The sequence below is a fragment of the Oncorhynchus tshawytscha genome, linkage group LG26 (genome assembly GCF_018296145.1).
Source record: "Oncorhynchus tshawytscha isolate Ot180627B linkage group LG26, Otsh_v2.0, whole genome shotgun sequence".
Taxonomy (NCBI): Eukaryota; Metazoa; Chordata; class Actinopteri; order Salmoniformes; family Salmonidae; genus Oncorhynchus; species Oncorhynchus tshawytscha.
The window spans coordinates 47,720,835-47,738,001 of NC_056454.1; the positions used below are offsets into that span (position 1 = coordinate 47,720,835).

The following is a 17,167-nucleotide window of genomic DNA, read 5'->3' on the forward strand; positions in this document are numbered from 1 at the left end:
AAGCCTAACCCACACACCCACGCAAGCACCCACCCACGCAAGCACCCACCCACACACCCACAAACCCACACACCCACGCAAGCAACCAACCACCAACCCACGCACCCACCCACACACCCACTCAAGCACCCAGCCACTCACCCACACACACACTCAAGCACCCACCCACACACCCACTCAAGCACCCACCCACCCACGCACATGTCTCCACACACAAACATTCACCTGTCATTACAGCCATAAATGATTCATCATTTTTTCGAAATGCAACATACAGTAGGCTACAGGAAGAAAAAAAACAGCGTTTTACACCTGCATTTGGAGCTGAAAGTTATTCATGTTTGCGGACAATTTCAAATAGGGATATCATGACACTTCTCTGTAGTCCAGAGCATACCGGCTCACAGTGTATATAAAGTACTTAAATAAAATATAAAACATGTACGACTTAAGAAAGTGCTACTTAAGTCGTTTTGGGGGGGTCTCTGAACATGACTTTCCTGTTCATATTTTTGGAAAATTTTTACTTTTACGTCACTACATTCCTAAAGAAAATTATACACTTTTTACTCCATACATTTTCCCTGACACCCAAAAAGTACTTGTTACATTTTGAATGCCTAGCAGGACAGGACAATGGTCAAATTCACACAATTATCAAGAGAACATCCCTGGTCATCCCTACTGCCTCTACACACACATTAACATCTGTTAACCATGTGTATGTGACAAATTAATTTGATTTGATTTTGATCTGACGTATTCACTAAACACACATGCTTCATTTGTAAATGATGTCTGAGTGTTGGAGTGTGCCCCTGTCTATCTATAAATTATGTCTGAGTGTTGGCGTGTGCCCCTGGCTATCTGTAAATGATGTCTGAGTGTTGGAGTGTGCCCCTGGCTATCTGTAAATGATGTCTGAGTGTTGGCGTGTGCCCCTGGCTATCTGTAAATGATGTCTGAGTGTTGGAGTGTGCCCCTGGCTAGCTGTAAATGATGTCTGAGTGTTGGAGTGTTCCTCTGGCTATCTGTAAATGATGTCTGAGTGTTGGAGTGTTCCTCTGGCTATCTGTAAATGATGTCTGAGTGTTGGCGTGTGCCCCTGGCTATCTGTAAATGATGTCTGAGTGATGGAGTGTGCCCCTGTCTATCTGTAAATGATGTCTGAATGTTGGAGTGTTCCTCTGGCTATCTGTAAATGATGTCTGAGTGTTGGAGTGTGCCTCTGGCTATCTGTAAATGATGTCTGAGTGTTGGCATGTGCCCCTGTCTATCTATAAATGATGTCTGAGTGTTGGAGTGTGCCCCTGGCTATCTATAAATGATGTCTGAGTGTTGGAGTGTGCCTCTGGCTATCTGTAAATGATGTCTGAGTGTTGGCGTGTGCCCCTGGCTATCTGTAAATGATGTCTGAGTGATGGAGTGTGTTCCTCTGGTTATCTGTAAATGATGTCTGAGTGTTGGCATGTGCCCCTGGCTATCTGTAAATGATGTCTGAGTGTTGGCGTGTGCCCCTGGCTATCTGTAAATGATGTCTGAGTGTTGGAGTGTGCCCCTGTCTATCTGTAAATGATGTCTGAGTGTTGGAGTGTGCCCCTGGCTATCTGTAAATGATGTCTGAGTGTTGGAGTGTGCCCCTGTCTATCTGTAAATGATGTCTGAGTGTTGGAGTGTGCCCCTGTCTATCTGTAAATGATGTCTGAGTGTTGGCATGTGCCCCTGGCTATCTGTAAATGATGTCTGAGTGTTGGCATGTGCCCCTGTCTATCTGTAAATGATGTCTGAGTGTTGGAGTGTTCCCCTGGCTATCTGTAAATGATGTCTGAGTGTTGGAGTGTGCCCCTGTCTATCTGTAAATGATGTCTGAGTGTTGGAGTGTGCCCCTGTCTATCTGTAAATGATGTCTGAGTGTTGGAGTGTGCCCCTGTCTATCTGTAAATGATGTCTGAGTGTTGGAGTGTTCCTCTGGCTATCTGTAAATGATGTCTGAGTGTTGGAGTGTGCCCCTGGCTATCTGTAAATGATGTCTGAGTGTTGGCGTGTGCCCCTGGCTATCTGTAAATGATGTCTGAGTGTTGGCATGTGCCCCTGGCTATCTGTAAATGATGTCTGAGTGTTGGCGTGTGCCCCTGTCTATCTGTAAATGATGTCTGAGTGATGGATTGTGTTCCTCTGGTTATCTGTAAATGATGTCTGAGTGTTGGCATGTGCCCCTGTCTATCTGTAAATGACGTCTGAGTGATGGAGTGTGTTCCTCTGGTTATCTGTAAATGATGTCTGAGTGATGGAGTGTGTTCCTCTGGCTATCTGTAAATGATGTCTGAGTGATGGAGTGTTCCTCTGGCTATCTGTAAATGATGTCTGAATGTTGGAGTGTTCCTCTGGCTATCTGTAAATGATGTCTGAGTGTTGGCATGTGCCCCTGTCTATCCATATATTAAAATAAACAAGACAATGATGCCGTCTGGTTAATATAAGGAATTTGAAATTATTAACACGTTTACTTTTGATAAGTAATAAGTATATAAGTATAATAAGTATATTTTAACAATTACTATTGACTTACGATATTTAAACCAGAATACTTTTAGACTTTTACTCAAGTAGTATTTTACTGGATAACTTTCACTTTTACCAGAGTCATTTTCTATTAAGGTATCTATACTTTTACTCAAGTATGACAATTGGGTACTTTTCCCGCCACTGCCAACCTACTTGTAGTGGTGTTTCAGGATCGGATGGAAAGGACGCTCTGTCTGCACCGCACCGCACCATGGCGTTGGAAGGCACCCTGCCTGCAGAGTACTCGTTGCCAGCGGGGTAGAACTGTTCTTTATATCGTAATAAATGAGCCTGAATATGTTACATCTTCATTCCATAATATTGAAGGCTGTGCGATGTTACAGCTGTTTAATCTTTATACAAACAATTAGTTGCCACCCACACTAGGACTATTTGAAATATAAAAATGGTTCAATCGAATCGCCAGGTTGACTATTGTTCTGGCTAAAAGGAGTCAGTATTAAAATGCTGAACTGTATTTTATGTGGACGATAAATTTAAGCCTACTCTGTTTTTGTGCCAGGCAAAACGGGAGGAAATTAAACACATGATTTATTGTCAGTAATCTGGATGTGCACGCACGCCTTTGCACGCCAGTGCTGATGACCGGTCAACAATCAAGACAAGCAACTTTTTGGTTCTGAAGCGTAGATGAGAATTTAAGGACGAGTTCTGGGCAGAATAACTACGACAAAAAAAAATATATACTATATACAGTGCCAGTCAAACGTTTGGACACACCTACTCGGGTTTTTCTTTATTGTTTTGTACTATTTTCTACATTGTAGAATACTAGTGAAGACATCAAAACTATGAAATAACACACATGGAATCATGTAGTGACAAAAAAAAGTGTTAAACAAATATATTTTATCTTTGAAATTCTTCAAAGTAGCCACCCTTTGCCTTGAAGACAGCTTTCTTGGTATTCTCTCAACCAATTTACCACCACCTAAAAGGGCACAGTAAAGGCAAAGGGGAATGTGCTCTACACAGGTAGAGCCCTATCTGTGCACGTACAGGCATGTGGCTAGTGTCACTGATTAATAGTTTGTTTTGGACCGGTACCACACAAAAAAGGGCTATATTCACAAGCATTACACAATAGCCTACACTCATTAATAGCAACTGACTGTCTCATTGTTATTACCTCATTTGTACATGCTGTATGTCGATTTTTCTACTGTATTATTGATTGTATGTTTGTTTATTCCATGTGTAACTCTGTTGTTGTTGTATGTGTCGAACTGCTTTGCTTTATCTTGGCCAGGTCGCAGTTGCAATTGAGAACTTGTTCTCATCTAGCCTACCTGGTTAAATAAAATGAATTAAAATAAATAAAATAAAAAATAAAATGAATCGATGACGAACATTCATTTTTGGGCCGACCACAAAATAGTGATGAGTAAAATTGGAAGATCATGCAGAGTTTCAAAGGCCTGCCATCTCAAAGTCAACCACCACCCTGTGCTGCTTGCTCCTGCCTGTGACTGACTCCTGAGTCTTGATGTTTCACACCCCACAGAGTGACAGCCATGGGGCTCCACACTTCATTATCCTTCGGTAAAGGAATCATACAGGTTTGGTGTCTGTCTCTTTCCTTAGTAGCCTACAATTGAAGATGTTGACACACTTAGCTGTCGTTTCTCAAGGGATTTTCCTCCAGTCTCTTTTCCTTATTTAAAAAAAGTACTTTCGGAGGGTTGGGGTTGCAATGCTCTGACAATGTTCAAAACACACCATCACCATCAGAAATGCGTTCAGGTCGACGAACCCTATTCCTGATGTGGAACTCTTGCGTCCTCTGCTGACAGATAATGGAAATACCGGTAGTGGAATCGATTACTCGTTGATCAACAGCAGAAAGTCATGCCTGGTTGACACTTTCGACGCTCCGCAGTGACGTCAGAACCAGAGCGACAGTTAGTTAGCTACAGGCATGTACTTGATTCAAATATGGACAAAAAGAGGTTTAATATCAACCTAGACGACTCTGCCTTCACAAAAGAAAGAGCCCCGGTAAGTAAATCGCTAATGAATGAGTTAGTTAATCACCAGCCATGTTTCAAGGGTGTTAGGCTAACTAACTATTCAATTCAGAGGGGCTTTATAGGCATGGGAAATATATGTAACATTGCCAAAACAAGTGAAGGGAATGTACACAAGTGAAATAAACAATACAAATGTACAGTAAACATCACAGAAGTTACAAAAGAACAAAGACATTACACATGTCATTCGGTGTGTATATATATATACAGTGTTATAACGATGTACAAATGGTTCCAAGTACAAAAAAGGGACTATCCTAGTCTTGTTAACGATCTAGCTAAGTTAGTAGTGCTGACCAAAGCTACAGTAGAGATATTTGGTGTCCTGAAACACTCTGGAAACGGGTCTATTTTCTGTCCAGATTGTTTTATTTGGTTGCAGACAGACAACCAGTCCCTCAAACCTCAGGTGTAGCTAGTCTTTTTGACATTAGTAAAGTAAAGTCAGCTCGCTAAATTACTAAGATGTAACGTTAATTGTTATTGTAGTTACACCTACAAGGAAGGTTGAAGGTAGCAAGTGGTTGAAAAATAGTTTTCCCGTTGTAGGGTTTTGGACCTCGATACAATATTCATAACTTTCCATCTTGGCTTTGATTGTAAGAGCATTGCAATACACATTGCATATGTCACATGTTGGAGAACTGCATGGGCACATGGTTAAAAAAGCCACCCACCTGGGTTCTCTTGCAGGTGAAACCCCTGTTCCAGCCCTCCTCTAAGGCAGGCCAGAGTGCATCATCATCATCATCATCAACCACCTCTGAGACCAAAGCTCAGCCTGCACCCCCGTCGTCTGCTGGCCAACCACTATCCTACGCAGAGTTCATTGTCCAGAGCAAAGGCCATGCACCTCAGCGAGTCCCCTCAGCTCCACAGCTGTCCAGGGTGGCTGCAGGAACGGGGACAGGGATAGATACAGAGACTGGTAGTTTGAAACAGGGTCCCAGTCAAGGAGCACAAGGTGGGCCTGATGTGACGTCGTCGTCGTCCTCTGTGGGGTGTGAGAGGCCTCGGGCCCAGGGGACAAAGGATCCGGGGTCTGGTGGACCACCAGGGCTTACACAGGGAGAGGAGGGGCAGAGGGCTGGGACTGAGCAGAAGCAGGGGGAGGGTCAAGGGTCAGAGGGCAGCAACATCCTAGGTCATCCTAAACCAGTGGGGTCTGGTAATAGTATCATAGTCAGCCCCAGACAGGTAAGAGTGATGGATGTAACAGTCTTACCAACATAATAATTGAGTTTAATGTCTTTGTTCAGAGAGACCTTTACCAATAACTGAGGAAAGCTTTGAGGTGCTATCTTACTAATGAATCTCCTTGGTTGTTATTGTGCAGAGAGGAAACCCCATTCTGAAATTTGTGAGGAGTGTGCCTTGGGAGTTTGGAGACGTGGTCCCTGACTATGTCCTGGGACAGACGACCTGCGCTCTCTTCCTCAGGTCTCTGTGTGTGTGTGTGATGTGGCCTTTTCTGTTCCACTGAAACCTGTTATACATGCTCACCTCTCACCTAGTTAGTGAGTAGCCGCTAGCCACTTCTGTTCTTTTCTTGTTTTATTCTGTGAACCTTTACACCTTCACGTAAATGTTGCTATGCTATGCTATGTTATGCTATGTTATGCTATGCTATGCTATGTTATACTATGTTATGCTATGTTATACTATGTTATGCTATGTTATACTATGTTATACTATGTTATACTATGTTATGCTATGCTATGTTATGCTATGCTATGTTATGCTATGTTATGCTATGTTATGCTATGTTATACTATGTTATGCTATGCTATGTTATGCTATGCTATGTTATACTATGTTATGCTATGTTATACTATGTTATGCTATACTATGTTATGCTATGTAACGACTTCTCTGGAACAAACAATGGTGACATTATGCTAGTCATGTTCTAATGGAAGAGGTTCTCATAGTATCTCCCTCTTGTATTTGTGTCCGTGCTTGTTGGTGTTGTCCTGGCCTGTTGGTGTTGTCCTGGCCTGTTGGTGTTGTCCTGGCCTGTTGGTGTTGTCCTGGCCTGTTGGTGTTGTCCTGGCCTGTTGGTGTTGTCCTGGCCTGTTGGTGTTGTCCTGGCCTGTTGGTGTTGTCTCCGTTGTACTGTTCTTGCTCCTTGTTGGACCGGCAGTCTGAGGTACCACAACCTCAACCCCAACTACATCCACGACCGTCTCAAACTGTTGGGCCAGACCTTCACCCTCAGGGTTCTACTGGTGTTAGTTGATGTGGTGAGACTAGAAAATAGTTTTTTTTCTCCTCTTTTATTGATGAATTTAATTAGAGGTCATGATTATAGTGTAAAAGTACTTTTATACTGATCATTTTTCAGTTTACACATTGCAGATTTCCCTAATACCCCACTCTCTCCCGTCTCCCCACCCTCTCCCGTCTCCCCACTCTCTCCCGTCTCCCCACTCTCTCCCATCTCCCCACTCTCTCCCGTCCCCACTGTCTCCCCACCCTCTCCCGTCTCCCCACTCTCTCCCGTCTCCCCACTCTCTCCCGTCCCCACTGTCTCCCCACCCTCTCCCGTCCCCACCCTCTTCCGTCCCCCCCCTCTCTCCCCTCCCCACTCTCTCCCGTCTCCCCACCCTCTCCCGTCCCCACCCTCTCCCGTCCCCACTCTCCCTCGTGGTGTTTTGCAGAAAGACCCTCACCATTCTCTGAAAGAGCTGGCTCGTATCTGCATCATGGCTGACTGCACTCTCATCCTGGCCTGGAGGTAACCCTCTCACCCCTGGCCTGGAGGTAACCCTCCCACCCCTGGCATGGGGGTAACCCTCTCACCCCTGGCCTGGAGGTAACCCTCTCACCCCTGGCCTGGAGGTAACCCGCTCACCCCTAGCCTGGAGGTAACCCTCTCACCCCTGGAGGTAACCCTCTCACCCCTAGCCTGGAGGTAACCCTCTCACCCCTGGAGGTAACCCTCTCACCCCTGGGGGTAACCCTCTCACCCCTGGAGGTAACCCTCTCACCCCTGTCCTGGAGGTAACCCTCTCCCCACTGTCCTGGTGGTAACCCTCTCACCCCTGGAGGTAACCCTCTCACCCCTGGAGGTAACCCTCTCACCCCTGGTGGTAACCCTCTCACCCCTGGTGGTAACCCTCTCACCCCTGCCCTGGAGGTAACCCTCTCACCCCTGGTGGTAACCCTCTCACCCCTTCTCTGGAGGTAACCCTCTCCCCTCCTGGTGGTAACCCTCTCACCCCTGGTGGTAACCCTCTCACCCCTGCCCTGGAGGTAACCCTCTCACCCCTGGTGGTAACCCTCTCACCCCTGGAGGTAACCCTCTCACCCCTGGCCTGGTGGTAACCCCTCACCCCTTCTCTGGAGGTAACCCTCTCACCCCTGGCCTGGAGGTAACCCTCTCACCCCTGGCCTGGAGGTAACCCTCTCACCCCTGGCCTGGAGGTAACCCTCTCACCCCTGGCCTGGAGGTAACCCTCTCACCCCTGGCCTGGAGGTATCCCTCTCACCCCCCTGGAGGTAACCCTCTCACCCCTGGAGGTAACCCTCTCACCCCTGGAGGTAACCTCTCACCCCTGGAGGTAACCCTCTCACCCCTGGCCTGGAGGTAACCCTCTCACCCCTGTCCTGGAGGTAACCCTCTCCCCCTGTCCTGGTGGTAACCCTCTCACCCCTGGAGGTAACCCTCTCACCCCTGGAGGTAACCTCTCACCCCTGGTGGTAACCCTCTCACCCCTGCCCTGGAGGTAACCCTCACCCCTCACCCCTGCCCTGGCCTGGTAACCCTCTCACCCCCTGGCCTCACCCCTGGGAGGTAACCCTCTCACCCCTGGCCTGGAGGTAACCCTCTCACCCCTGGCCTGGAGGTAACCCTCTCACCCCTGGCCTGGAGGTAACCCTCTCACCCCTGGCCTGGAGGTAACCCTCTCACCCCTGGCATGGAGGTAACCCTCTCACCCCTGGCCTGGAGGTAACCCTCTCATCCCTGGCCTGGAGGTAACCCTCTCACCCCTGGCCTGGAGGTAACCCTCTCACCCCTGGCCTGGAGGTAACCCTCTCACCCCTGGCCTGGCGTTAACCCTCTCACCCCTGGCCTGGCGTTAACCCTCTCACCCCTGGCCTGGCGTTAACCCTCTCCATTCCTTACTATGTAATGACAATGTTTGAGAGTGAAGATTTTAAGTTGGAACTTGTTTTTGTTAACAGTCCAGAGGAGGCGGGGCGTTACCTGGAGACGTACAAGTCCTATGAAAAGAAACCAGCTGATCTGCTGAAGGAACATGTGGAGAAAGACTACCTGTCGAAGGTCTGAGCCATTATGGGCAATAACTAACAGTCATATTAATACACTGAACAAAAAATATAAACGCAAAATGTAAAGTGTTGGTCCCATGTTTCATGACCAGAAATGTTCCTTATGCACAAAAATCGCATTTCTCCTCAATGTTGTGCACAAATGTGTTTACATCCCTGTCAGTGATAATTTTTCCTTTGCCAAGATAATCCATCCACCTACCTGACAGGTGTGGCATATCAAGAAGCTGAGTAGACAGCATGATTATTACACAGGTGCACCTTGTGCTGGGGGACAATAAAAGGTCACTCTAAAATGTGCAGTTTTGTCACACAACACAATAGATGTTTTAAGGGATTGTGCAATTGGCATGCTGACTGCAGGAATGTCCACCAGAGCTGTTGCTAGATAATTTAATGTTAATTTCTCTACCATAAGCCGCCTCCGACATCGTTTCGAAGAATTTGGCAGTACGTCCAACTGGCCTCACAACCACAGACCAGGTGTAACCACGACAACCCAGGACCTCCACATCCTGCTTCTTCACCTGCGTAAACGCATGAGACCAGCAACCCGGACAGCTGATGAAACTGTGGGTTTGCACAGCCAAAGAGTTTCTGACAGATTTGTGCAGAAATTGTCTCAGGGAAGCTCATCTGTGTGCTCGTCATCTTCACCAGGGTCTTGTTCTGACCGTAGTTTGGCGTTGTAACCGATTTCAGTGGGCAAATGCTCACTTTTGCTGGGCACTGGAGAAGTGGGCTTTTCACAGATGAATCCCAGTTTCATCTTTAGCGGGGAGATTGCAGACAAGCGTGTATGGCGTTGTGTGGGCGAACTGATTGTGAACAGAGTGCCCCATGGTGGGGTTATGGTATGGGGCAGGCATAACCTACGGACAACAAACACAATTGCATTTTTTTGGCAATTTGACGATGGCAATTTGAATGCGCAGAGATAACCGATAACACCCGTTGTTTAAATAAACATGTCACCCGTTTTTATTATGTTTGGGATGCTCTGGATCGACTTGTTCGACAGCGTGTTCCAGTTCACACCAATATTCCAGCAAGGAGAGTGGGACAACTATCAACCTGATCCAACTATATACGAAGGAGTTGTTGCACGGCATGAGGCGGTGGTCACACCAGATACTGACTGGTTTTCAGAATTATTATTATTATATTTTTATAGAGGTATCTGTGACCAACAGATGTGTATCTGTATTCCCAGTCATGTGACAAACATAGATTAGGGCCTAATTGAAATGTATTTATTCATTTATTTCAATTGACTGATTTCTTTTCATTGGAACTGTAACTCAGTAACATCTTAGCAGTGTTTTTACAGGTGACGGACTGTCTGACCACTGTGAAGTCTGTCAACAAGACTGACTCGATCACTCTGCTGTCAACCTTCTCTGTAAGAGACTTTCATTATATATTGAAATGAACCGTGCTGATGTACTCAAATGAATTGTCTTGAGTTGAGCTGAGAGATGGTCTTTTTTCTCAGTCCTTAGAGGGGATCATCACTGCAACTAAAGAGGACCTGGTTCTCTGTCCTGGACTGGGACCCCAGAAGGTGAGCAGGAGGGATGGGTAGTGGGGTGGAGGGATGGGTGGAGGGGTGGAGGGATGGGTAGAGGGATGGGTAGAGGGATGGATGGAGGGATGGGTATAGGGATGGATGGTGGGATGGGTAGAGGGATGGATGGAGGGATGGGTAGAGGGATGGATGGTGGGATGGGTAGAGGGATGGATGGAGGAATGGGTAGAGGGATGGATGGAGGGATGGGTGGAAGGATGGTAGAGGGATGGATGGAGGGATGGGTAGAAGGATGGTAGAGGGATGGATGGAGGGATGGGTAGAGGGATGGGTAGAGGGATGGATGGAGGGATGGGTAGAAGGATGGTAGAGGGATGGGTGGAGGGAGGGATGGGTATAGGAATGGGTATAGGGATGGATGGTGGGATGGGTAGAGGGATGGATGGAGGAATGGGTAGAGGGATGGATGGAGGAATGGGTAGAGGGATGGATGGAGGGATGGGTGGAAGGATGGGTAGAGGGATGGATGGAGGGATGGGTAGAAGGATGGTAGAGGGATGGGTGGAGGGAGGGATGGGTAGAGGGATGGAGGGTGTTTGACAGAAAGAGGGAATAGTGTTCCCTTGAATTTTAAAATATGACCTTCAACATTTTAATTCTTATAATTCAGTTTCCAAACGTTGATGGTTATTTCAAACCAATTTAGGAAAATATATCCTCGAACAGTGTCAGTTTCCCTTAGTTAGTCTCCTTGCATTATTAGGAAAATATATCCTCGAACAGTGTCAGTTTCCCTTAGTTAGTCTCCTTGCATTATTAGGAAAATATATCCTCAAACAGTGTCAGTTTCCCTTAGTTCGTCTCCTTGCATTATTAGGAAAATATATCCTCAAACAGTGTCAGTTTCCCTTAGTTCGTCTCCTTGAATTATTAGGAAAATATATCCTCGAACAGTGTCAGTTTCCCTTAGTTAGTCTCCTTGCATTATTAGGAAAATATATCCTTGAACAGTGTCAGTTTCCCTTAGTTAGTCTCCTTGCATTATTAGGAAAATATATCCTCGAACAGTGTCAGTTTCCCTTAGTTAGTCTCCTTGCATTATTAGGAAAATATATCCTCAAACAGTGTCAGTTTCCCTTAGTTCGTCTCCTTGAATTATTAGGAAATTATTAGGAAAATATATCCTCAAACAGTGTCAGTTTCCCTTAGTTCGTCTCCTTGCATTATTGAGTGGTGTGTGTTTGCTGTGTCCTACAGGCCAGACGTCTCTATGACGTGCTACACCAGCCCTTCCTCAAGGCCAAGAAGAAAGACAACTGACCCACAGACAGTCCTTACTACTCTACTGTGGACCTTTCTCCTCAGCAGGGAACTGGCTTCCATAAGGGCTCACTATCCTAAGGACTGTTTCAACTGTAATGTAATGATGTTTTTTTGCATTTGTATAAAAATAAATTTGTATAAAAATAAAACACTAGAAAATAGATCGAGTCAATAAATGTTAGAATCACCTTCGGCAGTGATTACAGCTGTGAGTCTGTCTGGGTAAGTCTACACCTGGATTGTACAATATTTTTTTTGTTCTTTTTTTTGAATTCTTCAACTCTGTCAAATTGGTTGTTGATCATTGCTAGACGACCATTTTCAGGTCTTGCCATAGATTTTATAGCAGATTTAAGTCAAAACTGTAATTCGGCCACTCGAACGTTCTCTATCTTCTTGGTAAGCAACTCCAGTATAGATTTGGTCTTGTGTTTTAGGTTATTGTCCTGCTGAAAGGTGAATTCATCTCCCATTGTCTGGTGGAAAGCAGACTAAACCAGACCTGTGGTTAGCTCCAGTCTGTTTTTAGTTGTTTTTTTTTTATCCTGAAAAACTACCCCGTTTAATGAATACAAGCATACCCATAACATGATGCAGCCACCACTATCAGGGATGCAAACTAGTCACCTTTCAGTGAAATTTGCCTTTGGATGATCCCCCAAATGGGGGGGCTTTGGATGACTACTAGCTGTATGCCAACGAGTGATGCGCCTTTGGAACAATAGTGGCTGTATCCAAGGCTCAGCCAATCGTTCACATAACAGAATGCAGCCTGAAGAGAGAAAGTACAACCAATGTAATAGTTACAGCATCAGCGTGCACTCGGGAAAGAGAGTAGAATGGCAATTTGGCAGTTATTAATTTACAACAGCGCGTCTCCTGAATGATATCGACGAGGTAGGTGAGAAGCTTGACCACGAAGACAAGGTGATGAAGCATACTTCATGAGCTGTAACTGAAAAACAACTGGCATTTGGAAAGTTTGAGGTGAGGGAGAATGTGTGGTGGAACCAGTATTGTTAAGTGTCTTACTAGCTCGATCGAATTATCTGTTAGCTAGCCAGAGCAATGTTGAGCAACATTAGCCAACTTAACTGACCAAAAAGAATTTAAGGTATGAAAATTAGCTGCCTAATAAAGTCAGACAGCTAATGACTGTCACCTAACCTTAGCCAGCAGCATACCACTGCTGGCTTGCTTCTGAAGCTAAGCAGGGTTGGTCCTGGTGAGTCCCTGGATGGGAGATTAGATGCTGCAGGAAGTGGTGTTGGAGGTCCAGTAGGAGGCACTATTTCCTCTGGTCTAAAACATCCTAATACCCCAGGGCAGTGATTGGGGATACTGCCCTGTGTAGGGTGCTGTCTTTCAGATAGGATGTTAAACAGGTGGCCTGACTGATGTCATTAAAGATCCCATGGCACTTATCGTTGAGGTAAATGAGAACAAGTTCTCAGTCAACTTACCTGGTAAAATAACAGATAAATAAAATAACACATTTGCAATAGTGTTAACTAACGACTCCTTGCCGTTATGTGTTAGTTGCTGACTGGACCCTGGCCATCTGTGTGAAATGTTAACTAGCTAATGAACTAATGTTTTCCCAAAGGGTATCATGCTCCGCTGGTACATTGTAGAACAGATATCCACAGGCAGAAAGTGTACAATGTAATAACCTGCAGTGTTGCCAAAAGGTATTGCTTTTGTTGTGTTGAACTTGACTAACGTGTGAGTTATTACGTGTTTTACTCAGTGAATGTTATTTTTTCAACACATGTAGCCTTCTGCATTTGATCGATGAACTTAAGATATTTTTTTTCCCCGAGTGCAATATTTAGATGTGTGTGTGGTCACAAGCGTTCTATTACAAAGGCTGTCATGGCTAACTGCAATAGCGGTTAGTGTAACGGTTTTCTAGGTGTGAAGGAGAGTCGGACCAACCTGCAGCGTGTAGATTGCGATCCATGTTTAATGAACAACGTAAACACGAATTAACACAAAACAATAAACGTAACGAAAACCGAAACAGCCTATACTTGTGTCAACTAACACAGCGACAGGAACAAAGACACTAAGGACAATCACCCACCACAAACTCAAAGAATATGGCTGCCTAAATATGGTTCCCAATCAGAGACAACGATAAACACCTGCCTCTGATTGAGAACCACTCCAGACAGCCATAGACTTTGCTAGATAACCCCACTAGCTACAATCCCAATACATACACACCAAAACCCCAAGACAAAACACACCACAATACAAAAACCCCATGCCACACCCTGGCCAGACCCAATACATGAAGAAAAACACAAAATACTTAGACCAGGGCGTGACAGTTAGAGCGTTGGGCCAGTAACCAAAAAGTTGCTGGATCGAATCCCTGAGCTGACAAGGTAAAAATGTAGTGTATTGTTTTTTTTCTCAAGACTTGAGTGTCATTTGCAGTTTTTTAGGTTCATATTAGCCACTTATTTTACACACAGAGACTGATCATGTGTATCATATGATTTGTTTAATTAGTTAAAACCTGCAGGGATTTTTTTGCCTCCTATCACAGCCATTAAACTCAAACTTTTAAAGTCACCATTGACCTTATGAACAGTTTCAAATCAAATCAAATCAAATTTTATTTGTCACATACACATGGCTAGCAGATGTTTAAGCTTGTGCTTCTAGTTCCAACAGTGCAGTAATAACGAGCAAGTAATCTAACTAACAATTCCAAAAAAAACTACTGTCATACACAGTGTAAGGGGATAAAGAATATGTACATAAGGATATATGAATGAGTGATGGTACAGAGCAGCATAGGCAAGATACAGTAGATGATATCGAGTACAGTATATACATATGAGATAAGTATGTAAACCAAGTGGCATAGTTAAAGTGGCTAGTGATACATGTATTACATAAGGATGCAGTCGATGATATAGAGTACAGTATCAACGTATGCATATGAGATGAACAATGTAGGGTAAGTAACATTATATAAGGTAGCATTGTTTAAAGTGGCTAGTGATATATTTACATCATTTCCCATCGATTCCCATGATTAAAGTGGCTGGAGTAGAGTCAATTGACAGTGTGTTGGCAGTAGCCACTCAATGTTAGTGGTGGCTGTTTAACAGTCTGATGGCCTTGAGATAGAAGCTGTTTTTCAGTCTCTCGGTCCCAGCTTTGATGCAACTGACCTCGCCTTCTGGATGGCAGCGGGGTGAACAGGCAGTGGCTCGGGTGGTTGATGTCCTTGATGATCTTTATAGCATCGGGTGGTGTAGGTGTCCTGGAGGGCAGGTAGTTTGCCCCCGGTGATGCGTTGTGCAGACCTCACTACCCTCTGGAGAGCCTTACGGTTGAGGGCGGTGCAGTTGCCATACCAGGCGGTGATACAGCCCGCCAGGAATTGTGCATCTGTAGAAGTTTGTGAGTGCTTTTGGTGACAATATTTCTTCAGCCTCCTGAGGTTGAAGAGGCGCTGCTGCGCCTTCCTGATGCTGTCTGTGTGAGTGGACCAATTCAGTTTGTCTGTGATGTGTATGCCGAGGAACTTAAAACTTGCTACCCTCTCCACTACTGTTCCATCGATGTGGATGGGGGGTGTTCCCTCTGCTGTTTCCTGAAGTCCACCTCTCCGGCAACTGAGTTAGGAAGGACGCCTGTATCTTTGTAATGAATAGGTATATTGATACACCATCCAAAGTGTAATAACTTCGCTCAAAGGGATATTCAATGTATTTTATTTTAAAAAATGTATCCACCAATAGTTGCCCTTCTTTGTGAGGCATTGGAAAACCTCCCTAATCTCCCTAGTCTTTGTGAGATAATCTGTGTTTTAAATGCACTGTTTGACTGAGGGACCCTACAGAGAAGGAAGGAAGCTGACAGAGAAGGGTTATATATAGCTCCATATTGATCTGGTACTTCCTGTATATAGCTCCATATTGACCTGGTACTTCCTGTATATAGCTCCACATTGACCTGGTACTGGTACCACCTGTATATAGCTCCACATTGACCTGGTACCACCTGTATATAGCTCCACATTGACCTGGTACTGGTACCTCCTGTATATAGCTCCACATTGACCTGGTACCACCTGTATATAGCTCCATATTGATCTGGTACTTCCTGTATATAGCTCCACATTGACCTGGTACTTCCTGTATATAGCTCCACATTGACCTGGTACCACCTGTATATAGCTCCACATTGACCTGGTACTTTCTGTATATAGCTCCACATTGACCTGGTACTTCCTGTATATAGCTCCACATGAATCATTGATATGTTGGATACATGTCTCCATCTCAACCAAGAATCAACGTTAAAGGACTAAATCAAATCAAATACATTTTCCAGACAGTTCCCACTGACTTAGTCTAATACGAAGACACAGTACATCTCTTTCAAATGTTGATATTTGGTTGAGTTGACAACCAAACACAATTCAATATCCAGTTTGTCTACAAATGAATAATTGACATGTTGGTCTACATCTCAACCCCCCAAAAAATGATGAAGTGAATTGAAGGACTTAATCTAATCTTAAATTAATTTTAATTTTGATTTAGTCCTATTCTTGAAATTTAGATTTTTTGGTTGAAATGGAGATGTGAATTCAACATTAATGATTAACTTGAAGATTACATTTGAAATCAACCAATACTTGAAAGCCTTAGCCTCTATGTATTGTCTATTTCTAGTTGAACCCTGGATTGAATAGAAACAATAGCTGTTTATGACTTGGCAGATGCCTTCAGAAAGAAAGAATTCAAAGCCTGAATAAACAGCCTGAATAAACAATGGATTCAATTTTCACTGACTTACACACAATACCCCATAATGTCAAAGTGGAATTATGTTTTTTTTTTAAATGTTAAAATTAAATGCTGAAATGTCTTGAGTTAATAAGTATTCAACTCCTTTGTTACAGCAAGCCTAAATAAATTCAGGAGTAAACATTTCCTTAACAAGTCACATAACAAATTGCATGGACTCACTGTGTGCAATAATAGTAATAAAAATTTAAAAAAGAATCATGGTAAACACCCCACACATACAGAGTACCAGATCAATGTGGAGCTATAGTACCGGTACCCCCTGTATAAATCAATGTGGAGCTATGTATGGGGTTACCAGTACCAGATCAATGTGGAGCTATATACAGGAAGTCCCAGTACCAGGTCAATGTGCAGAGGTACGAGGAATTTGAGATAGAGATCAAATCAAATTTATTTATATAGCCCTTCTTACATCAGCTGATATCTCAGCATGCTGTACAGAAACCCAACCTAAAACCCCAAACAGCAAGCAATGCAGGTGTAGAAGCCTGGTGGCTAGGAAAAACTCCCTAGAAAGGCCAAAACCTAGGAAGAAACCTAGAGAGGAACCAGGCTATGAGGGG

At 44.5% G+C, this 17,167-nt stretch overlaps 1 protein-coding gene across 1 annotated transcript; it reads left to right on the plus strand.

The window, feature by feature from the left end:
- Positions 1-4,452: 4,452 nt before the first annotated feature.
- ercc1 (excision repair cross-complementation group 1) lies at positions 4,453-11,934 on the plus strand. The gene is made up of 9 exons (XM_042306947.1): positions 4,453-4,584; positions 5,310-5,813; positions 5,953-6,056; positions 6,760-6,859; positions 7,277-7,353; positions 8,805-8,904; positions 10,243-10,314; positions 10,408-10,476; positions 11,698-11,934. The coding sequence occupies exons 1-9, from the start codon at positions 4,522-4,524 to the stop codon at positions 11,758-11,760; spliced, it is 1,152 nt and encodes a 383-aa protein (XP_042162881.1). The 5' UTR covers positions 4,453-4,521; the 3' UTR covers positions 11,761-11,934.
- Positions 11,935-17,167: the final 5,233 nt, after the last annotated feature.

What these genes read in the sequence shown, in the direction of transcription:
- ercc1 (XM_042306947.1), top strand. Translation starts at nt 4,522, where the DNA reads ATGGACAAAAAGAGGTTTAATATCAACCTAGACGACTCTGCCTTCACA. An exon ending in CTCTGCTGTCAACCTTCTCT is followed by an intron (nt 10,315 to 10,407) that starts GTAAGAGACTTT and finishes CTTTTTTCTCAG; the next exon opens with TCCTTAGAGGGGATCATCAC. An exon ending in CTGGACTGGGACCCCAGAAG is followed by an intron (nt 10,477 to 11,697) that starts GTGAGCAGGAGG and finishes TGTGTCCTACAG; the next exon opens with GCCAGACGTCTCTATGACGT.